The sequence below is a fragment of the Cyanistes caeruleus genome, chromosome 9, assembly GCF_971803275.1.
Source record: "Cyanistes caeruleus chromosome 9, bCyaCae1.hap1.1, whole genome shotgun sequence".
Classification (NCBI taxonomy): Eukaryota; Metazoa; Chordata; class Aves; order Passeriformes; family Paridae; genus Cyanistes; species Cyanistes caeruleus.
The window spans coordinates 1546779-1560147 of NC_141709.1; the positions used below are offsets into that span (position 1 = coordinate 1546779).

Here is a 13369-nt window from a genome sequence, read left to right on the forward strand (position 1 = left end):
AGAGGAGAAAAAGCTAATTCTGAGCTGACTTGCATCAGACAACCATTAGAAAATTACACGTGGCACATTTCAGTTGTAGCAGTCTTATCAGCAGGACTACAGTAATTACACAAATCTGCCAGAACCTTTTAAAGCAACCTTCTCTTCTACAACTAAAAATTCACCATCAAGTGCAGTGAATTCACAAAATAAAAAGTATCAACCCATGAGGGGGAAATAAGTTTTAAACCCACCAGACTATAAAACAAGCAAGAATTTACACTCGCCCTTCAAACTTCTTAAAGTTGTGACTACAAAATATGCAAGCTGGTTCTGAGCAATACTTTAAAATACAGCAAGAAATGAGGCAGAAACTTAAACCAATTTTGTTTTCTAAGGGCTATCTAAAACCCTGTGGCCAGATCCTGCGTCAGTGTTCAGCCCCAAAATGGGCTGCTGTGCTATACAACACTACATGATATTAATTTGAGAGAATTAAAGCATCCACTGAAGAGCAGGAGCTACAAATCTTAGCTAACAAACCTCAGAGACAACTGAGCAACATTTTCCCCCAAATATTATTAGCTCACATCCCAACCCCTAAGATGAAATAGCATCAATAGCTGGAAGAGACAACTGATCTAAGGCAAACTGATCAAGGGCTGCAGGAGAAGCTCCAGCAGTCTAATTAGCAGTAACAGACACTTTCTTAAAATTCCTCATCCACCCAAGTAATTTTCTTTAATGGGTGAAAACAACAGTCTAACATTAGTTTTCACATCTTTGGGTTTAAGTTCAGAAATCTGCTTAACAATGCAGCCACATTAACAGAATGAAGAATGTTGCAGAGTAGGAAATCATCCACCAGTGGCTTCCCAGTCTCAAAGCTTACTTAATCTTTCCAGTATTATTGCATCAGACATTAAATTCAAGCAGAACTTCTTTCTAGGCAGCCAGAAGAATAGGACTGAGTGCTATTTGGCTGCACAAGCTGGCAAAAAATAGAGCTACCCTAGTTGGTGAAATGCTCAAGAAACCTACAGTATTTAAAGGGATTTTTTATGGCCAGGCAGCTCTCCCCTTGAGTCAGCTAGAAAGCTCAGCACACATTTTCCAAGTTTATCGTGGCATATAAAAGCTTTTTTGGAATGAGGACCGTGATTAACACTACTCCAGATTGCTGGAGGAAATAGGAAAACCAACACAGTAGTATCAATACTACCCATGTTCAGAGCAGGACTGAGTCTGGACCTGGGAAAATAAATAAATACATGAAATTACCATGACTTTCTGACTCAACAGCTTGGGAATTCGCTACGCAGTGCAAGATGCAGAAACTTGTCATGAGTTAATCAGGGTGGGACAATTACACTCAATTAACCTGAAGTGCTGAGTAAAGTAAAAAGGAAAGGGACCACAACTTATTTAATATACCTTTCAGAAACATGTTTTGGCCTTCTTAATTTTTATTGAACAGAAGGAATTAATACAATTAATTAATTAAATAAACTGAATTTAAATAAATTAAATAATAAATTAAATAAATAAAGAAGGAATTAAATAAAATTATAAATGCTGACTTAAACCAATTGATCTGAAATCTTCTCTTTAGGGTAACAATCATTTGTACACTGTTTTTAACACAACACAGATGGAACTGGCATAGCGTGGCCTAGACTTACCCAGCCCATTATCTCCTATTCCTCACACTTCCCCTGATGCCCACTTCTAACATCTGGCCCCCAAGTTAAAAACAAACAAACACAAAACAAACACCAACAGCTTTACTATTTATTCCTTCGCTTGCCCCAAACTATCCACCTGAATTGTTACATAACTGCAACAAAGAAAGAAAAGGAAAATAAAAACTTGGCAAGGTATCATGGCTCAAAGAACAACTGAGTACATTAAGTTCTGGCCAAGTAGACCCTCTGGAGTATTTTATTTTACAATTTAATAGTTAGTCAGACTGAGTAGTTAACATGATGTATCCAGCATACCTTTTCTTGGACATTTTCATCCTCACTGGCCAGGACACAAGCATCACCTGAAGCATATTGCACTGCTGATGAAAGACTGTCTTTACAAAAGACATTCCAAACAGGAAGCCTAATAAAAAAAAAAAAAAATCAAAAAGCTTTAGTTAAAATGAAGTTTTAGAATTCCCTCAGCATTGTGTCCCTCAATCTTCTTGAGCTGTTCCCATGAGGCATCTAAAAAATACATGTACAGTTCACAGATACTCATTCATAAATCAATTTGAGGATTTGCTGGAAGAAATCAGCAAGAAAAAACACCACAAATTTACTACTTCCAAAAGAAGAAAGTATCACCACATCAGAGTGAAAGCTGACACGAATTAGCTAAGTTACTGCGAGTTAGGAACAATCTGAACCAACATCCTTTGTCACAATGCAATGGGATATTTTTAGCAATCATTATTACTAAGCAAAAAATTAAGTCACAGACTGAAAAGTGAAATCTCCTTAATCTCCTGTACACAGCCTACCTGAGAAGGTTTTGTACAGTCAATACCACCAAGCACCCTTAAATAAATTAGAGAAAATAAATACATTAAAAAGAGCTCCATGCAAAGCCTCCCATGAGATTTCTTTTGTACTTTTTTTTTTCAACAGCATTAGCTGTCAGTAGAAATGGATTTATTTCTGCAGAAAAGCAGCCATCACCTCTACAAACACTTTTAGACCAGCATCTTTTCTTTTTTATTATACACAGTCCCTTCACATCCTAGGGAGCATCTGCACAATGAACCATCAGGCTCTGAGGCCCAAAGGTTTTCATTCTGATTTCAACCAATTCCAGCAGAACATGAAGCAAACTGAGCTTTTATGGAGTCTTCAACAATGCTGGAACACCAGTCATCCACCACTTTAAATACAAACATTTTCCATTCAGGAAATACTGTTTACATAGCAATCAGGTGATCAGAATGTTCTCCTGTAAGACACATAAACATCACCCTGCACCCTGAAAAAAAGAGCCACCTTCTCCTCAGAGACAGGTCTATAGCACAGAAAAATCTGGATGCAGAAACCCTCTGACAATAGCTTTGAGAAATAAAACAGCCTTAACATTAATCATAACAGTAAAATTATCAGTAGGTCATTATTCACTTACACAACTGGTGTCACTACTGCCTGGAATTGGAATTACCAGCTTTCTTCAAAACTTGAATATCAACTTTATTGAGAAGTCTATGTAGTGTAGACTCCTCCACTAAGAAGGAACCCATGAAACAACAGACCACAGACAAGTACTAAAATTTAAACTTTCATGCATATATACATATAGTTATATTTTTATATATTCTGTGGCTCTCTCCACAGTCCCCAAGGAACCTGTGGGATCTGACATTGTTATGGAGATGAGCAAATAAGGTGCTCCACCTCTGTCTCAAAGCACCTCAGTAATTTCTCTCCTCTTTCAGGGAGCCTTTCCTCTGTACTAAATGAAAGCTTTCAAGTCAGGCAGAAACAGCTGCAGTTACTGGAAAATAAAGAAGTGAATGTAAGGTATGAAAATAGTAATAACCACATATTGTAGCAGGTACAGTCTCACATCTGAGTTGAGAATTAGGCATAAGCTCCTTTGCACATCTTAAATTCCCATCCCATCTTGTATTTTTTATGTATGTAAATTTATATGTATTTAAAAAGACCTGTTTGTATTGAGCTTTCTGTCAAACCTCTGTCCTACCCTATGCACATGCTGCTCATTTCAGAGCATGAATGAGATGTTACCAGACTTCTATGGCCTTACTACCTAGCTTTCACTTGGAAAAATTGGTTATGCAAATACTTTGAGTAATTTATATTTCTGAAAAGGGGTTTCAATCATTTCATGGTGAAATTCTCATGCTCTTAACACCAGTACCTCTGGCCTCTCCTTAGAGATAGAAGGACTCCCTGGTTCTTCATAAAAATATCCCAGAAACATCAAACATTACAGAGCATCATCCCACCCTTTCATTACAAAGGGGGGCACCTCAGGTGAGCTGCACAGAACAGCAGTAACTCCTCGGGTGCAGAAAAGGAAAGATTTCAATTTTAAAACACAAGGTTTACCCTCACAAATGCACAAATAACTGCTTCAGCACAAAAAGCACAGAAGGCATGTATTTCTTGCAGGCTTTATCGAGTTCCAAACACTGCTTTTAGAAGAATGCAGTTTGGCTGCTCAGATTTAAGCTACTCTGACATCATCTGTGTCCAATGTCTTATTTACTTATTTTCCAAAATTCCTCTTGGTCTACTCCCCAACTCCAACATGATGCCTCAAGTCTCCCAAAAGCCCTCCAAGCTAGGGAGGGGACTGAGAACTCATTTTGTGCATGTGCATCCACCCACAGGAAAAGCTGATCCCTACTGCAGCAGAGCATGCAGCTCGCAGGATGCATCACTCAACAAACTCTGACAGAGCACTCAGAACACAAAGCCACGTGAGACCAGCCAGTCTGGGAGAAGTCAAGTTAATAACCTTATCAAGACCACCAGCAGTAGTTTTTTTCTTCTGACTTTTAACTGCATATTAATTCATTAATCAGGCTTCTTTAGCTGAAAGGATAGAGCCCATAATAAAAATAAATTGTCAAATGGCACAGCACCTCTGTTAACCATTAAAAAAAGCCCCAAACCAACAAAGATGAGAATCCAAGTGTTGATTTACAGAGAGCAAAATTCCCCTTGAGTTTAATAGCACTGTACACCCAGAGGAAGTACAGCAGTTCCTGCACATACTAATCTGTCTTTCCCTTTCTTGTGACCCAGAAGTGGGATTTTAATGCTGACTCAGAAGCGAGCAGACCTAATGCCCAAATGAGATCAGCCACTAGAGACACTGTCTCAGGTATGAGGTAGATCTTCAAATGAAGAGATTGCTCCCAACACATAACCCACAGCTGGTGACTTAGGTGGATACAGAAGCTTTCAATATTTCCATTTTTGTAAGCATGACTCAAAACACCACCTGCTCTTAAATCTCATCAAGAACAAAGGAACTTAAGCGTGACTCTTTGTCCTATCATTAATGCAGTTTAAAAGCTGTTTTCTCTAATACACCACGAACTTTCCAGCCTAATGTGCACAAATGCAAGAGCAAAGGCTACAAGCTCAGACAAAGCAGCAGGAGTGGGTGGGGGAATCTTTACTTTTCTCAGGGCAGGGTACTGTGGTTGCCCACTGAAGCAGAAACACTGCCCACCCCTATCTGGATGGTTCACTACACTCATAGCTACACAAATTGGCCATGGTCTGCTGATAAATGTTCTGCTTTTGAAAAGGAACACACTGAAATTCAGAAGTACAGGTGGTTTTGAAATTGCAGTGTAGGTTTCATGTGAAAGACCATGCACTTCTGATTTGGCTGAAACTCAAGGAATTGTGAAGAAGGCTGCAGAAAATTATCAGAGATAGAAAAGCTATGGATAGCTGTTATGACAGAAATAAAAATCAAGTAGAAAAGAAACAATTGGTAAGAAAAAAATATTCATACAACTTACAGCTAGGAAAAATCCAAAATATGAAGGTAAGAGGAGCTTTCCCACTGTTTCCTCAGAGAGAAACAGCTTCAGGCTTTCCTTTCCAACAACACTGACACACAGCTTCAGTTCAAACACATCTGTCCTCAAAATGATTAATTTAATAAATTCTCCCCAAACAAGACCTATTTCTGGACACTGGAGAGTGAAGCAGCTGCAAGACAGAGGAATTTGAAGCCCAGGGAAAAGCAAAGGCATTTATCACCAGTGCACAGATTCCAAGCCCTCACTGCAGGCCCAGGGAGCAGTGTTCCTCCAGGGTAACCACTGACAGATCCCAGAGGGTTGTGTTACCAACAGGTGCCGATGTGCCAGTGCCCAACAGCTAAGAGGGAGAATGAAGATGTCACTGTCCCTGCCACGTGACAATTCCCTACTCCAAACATTCCCAAATCACTTCAGATAGGCTTGAGGAGGGTTTTGGGCTGGGGTAGAGCCAGAAGAGCAGGCCTGTGAGTGGGGAAGAGGCACCTGTTTGATGAAAATCACCTTGTTCATTACAGAGGAATTGACTTTAGATTGATGAGCTTGAAACAATAAAAGCTGTGAAAAGACGAGGAAGGCAGCAAAATACGTTTTGCTGTGAACAAGACAGGTCTGAGACTGCTTTCACCAGCTAATGGACAAAGAGAAAAAAGGCTCTGCAGGAATGAGGAGCTCAGCAGATCCACAACCAAACTCTCCAGTCAGCAGCAACCTGCCCCACAGCCACCGGCAACACAGGAAAAACAGCAAAGGCAAGGAATCCTCCCTCTCTCCCCAGCAACTCCACAAAATCAATCTTTCCCTCCCAGCAGCTCAGACAGGGGGACTTGTGTTTAAAAGGGTGTGCAGAACAAAGTAAATGTCACAGAAAATGAAGACCAGGACATTATTTCAACCAGTCACAGGAGGAAAGCCATTTTCACAACACTGAACTGCTGCAGCACAACCTCCCCAGACACAGCACTCATTTCTGCATGTGAAGTGGAAATACATCTTGATAAATGCAAAGAAGAACCATTAATCCTCTTCCTTCAATACAAGTTTAAAAAACCCAAACAAACAAACAAGACAAAGCAAAAAAACATCAATCATTTGGAAGCCATTTTTTACCACAGAAGAGCAGCATGTGTTACTAAAACAATTTTGAAAGTTATGATGGACTTTTAAGGGAGAAAAAAAGCTGAAAACTAAAACTACAGATCTAGACTAAGCAAGGCACTGGTACCACCTCATTTCCTACCACTAACCTGATTCACATGCTTAAAAAAACCCAAACCCAAAACATCTGAAACTGGAGCTTTTACTGCAAATCCTTTACCAATTTGTGGTATTTTGCAATTAAGTTTTTAATAGCTTGCCCACACTTTGCAAAGAATGTGCTCTCCAAGCAGTTATTTCACTTACTCAGAGGATCCAAACACAAAGATACTTCTGACAATACTGAATTTCATAGCTGCATACAATGAGATTCCAGCCATTGGTTTAAAATAGGGCTTACAGCATTTTAAACACCATTAGCATGCAGAGCTTGCAAAAGAAGGTTCCAGGAGCACCAGACAGTTTTTATCAGTTTGAAATGATTGACTGCATTCCCCCTTCAGCCACACAGGAATCTGCTCTGATCTGAAGATTGTGGGTACATTCCAGTAAGTCCTAAGGGAAGAGAAGAAAGTCAGCTCTGAGCCAAGAGATGCTCAGATATCAAACCCAGGAAGACACAGGGAGAATGCACTATTTGCTCATGACTGTCCACTCCTGTCCCAAGTTAAACAACAGAAAACAACTTTATTCCTTGTTTGCAGTGCTCCCAGGGTTACTCCCATTCTGTCCTGGAAAAGGCTGCTGAGTTAACAACACAGGACCCTGTGACCACAACATATATTAATTATTAATAATATAAAATATATATTACAATATAATAATAATTAATAACATTAATTAATGTTATGTGACCATAACACGCATTAAATGTAGGTTCCAATGTAACACTGAAACCAACACAAACATCTTCTTTCTTGAAAGGAGTATTCAGGTGCCCTATTTCAGGCATTTCAAGCAGGGCAGAAGTCACAGCCCTGTCCCTCTGAAAGCACCCAAAGGAACAGACAGCTCCTGATGTTTCCTGGAAAAAGACTTCTGCAATACTGAAGGGAGATTGCACCTTATGAGAAGTTCCCTGCATTCTCAAACTCTAGTTATTTTCTCTGATGCAAGAGCTTGGGGAAGAGCACTCATTCCAGAAAAAAACCCATAAAGCCTGATACCAACCACAAAGACTACAGGAAAACAACAGCCATGCAGTGTGAGTGAACTTAAAGGCTTTTAGAGTCTGTAGTAACATCAAGACTTCCCTCATTGCTTAAATTCATAAGCTTGTCCACACAGCAACAGCAATCTCAGAAGGAGCAGCTGCTCTGTACCGACTCCTCATGCTACAAACCCACCCTCAGTGCAACACAGCCGAGCAGAGTGCCGAGGAGGGGGGTGTTACTGTAAGTTTAGCAACACGAATTTCAGCCTAGATCATTGTAAAACTACTATCACCTGACTCCCAGACGTGTATAATGTATTTTTAATAGGTTTCTTATCTCTAAGGGATTTCAGCATTATCTTGATTGCCATTTTAAAACCCAGCCAAGCCAAGTCATTGTCATTCCTTTGTGCACCTGAGCTAATTTTTGAACTGTTGGAACCTTTTACTAATATTCCAGTTTGTCATTCACATCAACATTTTCACTCACCCAAGCCTTGGGATGGGTCTGTCCATTATACCAGCTCAGTAATTCCAGAAAGAATCACAAGGAAGTTTTTAGATCTACAGTTCTAGGTTACCCTGTTCTTAGCTAGAACTTTTCATACACACCCTCTCCAGGCTGTAGCACCTCCACAATAAACCTTAAAAGACACTGCATGTCCTCCCCTTGAAAGAGGCATAGAAATTCCCAAAAACTGGATTAGTAACAAAAACTAAACAAAAAAAACTACTCTGTACAAGACTCACAGCAAGAGCATCAAAGTGAAAAAGAACTAATAGCAGGTTAGAGAAAGACATTTCAGAAAGGGTTCAAATTAAGTGCTCAAGGGAGGCACATTTCACTGCAACAGGCAAAGTCTTCTCCACCACCACAGCACCCTCGTCATGGGGCAGAGGCCACTTCAGTACACCATTTGCATAACAAACAAACAAACTTGAAGTTTCTAGGGCAAATATTTCAGAAGATACTGCATGAAAGCAGTTGGCTGATTTTCACATCATTTTAGAAGGTAAAATATTCAATAATTGATTGAGCCAAGCACTTGTTTTGCATAAGACACCAGAGCCCCTGCTTGCATGTACCACCTTCAACTTGAGCAGGCTGTAAGCAGATTCGACTTTCATTTTTAGGAGCCCAAGAGTTCCAGTGCAGCTTTTGTCCCAACCTTAGCCACAGAGCAAAGACACTTGCAAACAAGATACTCCATACCTAGGAACATACTTTCCATTCTGAAATCAGATACCTGGAACACAGTTCTGATTATGGCAGTGCTCAAATAATTTCATTTCTTCCTGCTATAAAATGCACACACACAGTGTATATTTTAGTATCAGCCTTCTGAAGAGATTGAAGTACACAAGAGGACAATCAGCAGATAAAATTCTGAGCCCCTCAATAGGTAAGTTACTCTTGCAGTCCTATCCAGATCACGAGGGCACTGTGCTGCAAAGAGGATTTCAGTGGTAAGGAGCACATGGGAACACAAACCCCTCACTCCCAGCTCTAGCACTCACACCCTTCTGCTAATAACAGATGCAAGCTCTAGGTTTGAGCCACGAGTCAATAATGAGGCAAATAGAGGTTCAATCACCAAAAGCTCCACTGGTGTGATCCCTGATGTGATCTGCACAGCTCTCACCTGAGCAGCAGCAGCAGCACTCCATGAGCCTGCTGGAGTTTTTTTCAGAGCTCCTCCTGCATTACAGCTTTCAACAAGCACACCTTCAAAACCAGACACGACTGAAAACACAAACCCAAATAAAAACCAGTGTTCTTTTTCACTGTATTTGGTAACCCAGGCTTCATTCCTGGTTGTGCCACTGACCCAATCTGACCTTTACAATTTTCAGGGTACACTCTCATGGGGGATTCCAGTCAGAGCTCCTAGGCCAGGGGTTTGCCATCAAAACCAGCACATCTTGCTGCTAAATCACTTTTGACATGAGGCATTTCCTGATGTTGGATACTCACAGAGTAACAACTGAAGGATCCTGAAGTGTACATGCACTGTCTCCCATCCTCTTTTTACTCACAGCTGTAAACTCAAGCAGCACAGTTAATAAAAGCTAAGTAGGTCAGAATATGGCAATGAACTTTCTGGGATAGAAAGACAAATTACTGGATGCATGATTTCTTTATTAAACTCCCAATTAACACTTTGGAAGTGCAGCTTATGGCAGCCAAAAGCTGATGTCAGAATAATTTATACAGGTTACTCTTCAAACAGCTGTCACAGCTGGTCTCACTTCAGAAAGTCCTGGTATCCTACAAGCTTCTAAACCTACTCCACTCACTCAGCTCTGGATATTGGCAAATATCTACAAAGCACTGCAAGTTTTAAACGTATTTTTTATATTATGATCATCCACACAAAGGGATTAACTGGAGCATTAAGAAAACCTCTGAATTCAGGACAACAGCAGTCATTTGTCACGCACAGTGGAAGCTCCAAACTGCACAGATGCCTATTATTTTTGGAGCACTACATTCCTGAGCCATACCTCCATCAGAAGTATTTCCCTAAAGCCATCCTGCTGTTTTGAAACTTAGAACAATCTTGTTGGCTCAGAGCTGTTGAGTTGTGGCTGGTCCAAAAAAGAAAGCCTCAAGTATTGATAACTGACCCAAAGAGCATCACATTCCCTTTATTGAAAAGGCACTGGCTAACAAATCCCTACTCAAGCTTCTGCATTTTTGTGCATCTCCTAAAACAAAGTCATATTTTTAATGCCCAGGATGACATCTTATACTTCAAGTATCAAATCAATTATTTTTTCCCCATTTTTTACTAATCAGTACTTCCCCCTCAACCAACTTTCTTAGGTGAGCTTGAAAATGCATGATGAAAGGTTTTAAAAATTCCTATTTTAAGCTTAGTTTCAAAGAAAGAAGCAACAGCTACTCAGAAAGAAAACAAAGCCCAGGTTAAAAAGGGCAAGAAGTCCAAACAGCCTGGAGTGCTCTTTGTGTTCTTTCAGCAGTTGTTTTGCCCCATGGGTTTTTCCTTGACTTTTGGGGTTCCATTTTATCATCTGTTGACCACTAGTTCCACCTGTAAGGAAAAATTTCTCTCCTACTAGCACAAAGTCCTTTGAAAACTACATCTCAAACAAATTAAATTTAAAAAGCCAACATTTACAATGCAGATCATTCCATTTGCTATTTGAAGTTTCTTAACTGCTGAAGTGAACAAAGGTGCTGATTTTCTTTACAGTAAAAAGTTAAATCACAACTTATCAACTTCTATGGTCCACCAACAATGCATGAACCAACAGACTTCAAGACTTTTTAATTACAACTCTGACATGACTACTGAAATTAAACTGGGTCCCAACATCATCCTGCAGACAGGATTTCAAACCCTCTCATGTGAATTTGTATTTGGACAGCAGACTAGGAAACTGGAGTTGCATCCCTCAACATTTAAATTAATCCACGGGCTCCTAGCCAAAAGGCAGCCAGTGAGCAGGGTGAATATACAACATGAACCTTTTTTTTTTAAACTCTAAAAGGTTTGGGGTAATCCAATACAAACTCTGAGATCAGTTAAGACACTGCTTGAAACAAAAATCCCTTTTGAAGAGTAAGAAAAAGAGCAGCTCCATTTTCCTCCTAACCACACCAAAGAAGAACACAGAGGTTGTCAGAGATTTACAGAGCAAACACATTATTCCAACAAGATAGCTGAACACGATATTCCTTCGTTAATATGGAATTATCCTGAACAAAAACAAAAAAACCCTGAGCTTTTTAACAAAATTAAGCCCTGCTGAAACAGCAGACTAAGAACCTGACCACCTATTGATCATTAAGCTAAAAACTCCTTCCATTAACAAATTACCTGGAGGCAAAGACAGATTATCAGCCCTCAAGGCACTCCAACCAAGAAACAGAAACTGTTTTCCTAATAGGAATCCTAGCTATACAACTAAAACCTGCTGCCAGGACAAACTTGGCTGTTCAAGGAGTAAAATCAAAGCTGTCTGGAGAAGGTTCAGGAGGCTCACAGCTCACCTGATCAAACCCACATAGCCAGGAGATTTTTGTTTCGAATTTTGCTGAATGTAAACACATCAACCGAGTTTTCAAGCACTTTTAGATTCACTTCCATCTCCAAACGCCAAAAATGTGATGATACGAACCAAAGCTGCTTCAGGACTGTTCAAACACAGTAACACAAGCAACCAGCACCAGATTTGCAACTGATTGTGTAAAATAGAGATGCCTGGGCTCCCACTCCTCACCCAACTGTGAGACAAGCCAGAACTTCAGGATGATTTCATTTTTTTAAGGAGACTATCTGAACAATCTACTGTAATGTAGCAATACACCAGAGTGTGGCCATTCTGTTTGCAATATTTGCAGTTTGCTGCTCAAGCTGGCTATCAGTTCTCAAACAGTGACTCACCAAGTTCAAAGAGGAACAAAGTTTAAGAAGGTTGGGACTTGCCATACAGAAATACATTCTACTAATATTTGTATTCTGGTAAATGTCATCTCTTAAAGGAAATTTGAAAAGAGAGTAAACAGGGGATGCTGGAGCAAAGTACAGTGGAGGTAATAATTATAAAAAACACTCTCAGAGGCATAATCAATGCATAAATAAGAGGGTTCATTTGGTTTAAGTTAACACTACTCCTGACAGACTCAGAAGAAGGGTTTCAAGAATAAGGTACCGTGTTCTTTCAGAGGATACTGCAAGAGCTCAGCCTGAAGCTGGAAATGCAAGGATGCCTCCGGTAAAGGCACAGCGAGACAACAACATCCGTAACTCTGAACCTCGGTGTGCGGCTTCAGCCCTCACCTGACACCGCCGGGTGACTACTGCCGCTCCTGGCAGCGGGAATCGCTCTCCCGAAACCTGTCACCTTCCCCGGGGAGCACCGCACGACAACACAGCCCGGGCTGCCCAGAAGGAAGCGCCTCACCTTCCTAGGCTGCCCAGGGAGGCCGTGGGGTTTTTCTCCCAGCAAGCACTCCAAACCCACCCGGGCGCGCTCCTGTGTCACCTGCCCCAGGTAACCCTGCCTGGATCATCTCCACAGCTCCCCTCCAACCCTGCCGATTCTGTGACCGCCCAGCGTCCCATCCCCACCTCCCGACCCTCGGCTCCGCGCATCCCGCCCAGGGAGCGCTCCCCGCCGCGGCAGCGGGCGCGGCCCCGGGTGCCCGGCGGCGGCGGGGCTGAGAGGCCGGCACTCACCAGAGCAGGGCGCAGAGCAGGAGGCAGGAGCCCAGCGCCAGGGGCCGGCGGGGCGGCTCCCTCATCGTCTCCCCCGTCTGGCTGGCGCGGCCGGGGCGAGGCGGCGCATCCTCCTGCGGGCGGCGGGAGCGGCGGGAGGCGCTGAGGGGGATCGCCCGTTGTTGCGCACGGCCCCTCCCCGCGCGCGCGCGCGGCCGTTACTGCCCGCCGGGCCGGGCCCCCCGCCCCGCCCCTTTCACCGCCTCACGCGCTGAGCTGGAAGGATGCGCGTCACGCGCTCCGCGCCGCCAGCCAATGGCCTGAGAGCTCCGCGGGATGGCCCCGCCTCCCAACCCCGTCGATTGGACAGCGGGCTCAGCTGTCCCCGCCCCTCCAAGGACCCCGCTCTGT

At 42.1% G+C, this 13369-nt stretch overlaps 1 protein-coding gene across 13 annotated transcripts in view; it reads right to left on the minus strand.

The window, feature by feature from the left end:
* Positions 1-13272, minus strand: part of SUCO (SUN domain containing ossification factor) — a 38141-nt gene extending 24869 nt beyond the window's left edge. For 5 of the 13 annotated variants that reach the window (XM_086842324.1, XM_086842323.1, XM_086842320.1 and 2 more), the window contains exons 1-2: positions 12980-13202; positions 1980-2088 (exon numbers count right to left, since the gene is read on the minus strand). In XM_086842324.1, the coding sequence (XP_086698450.1) occupies positions 1980-2088; positions 12980-13044 (174 nt within the window). In that variant the 5' untranslated portion in view covers positions 13045-13202. Of the gene's footprint in view, positions 1-1979; positions 2089-12979 lie in introns of all 13 variants that reach the window. The other 8 variants (XM_086842327.1, XM_086842330.1, XM_086842328.1 and 5 more) reach the window with 5 other exon arrangements.
* Positions 13273-13369: the final 97 nt, after the last annotated feature.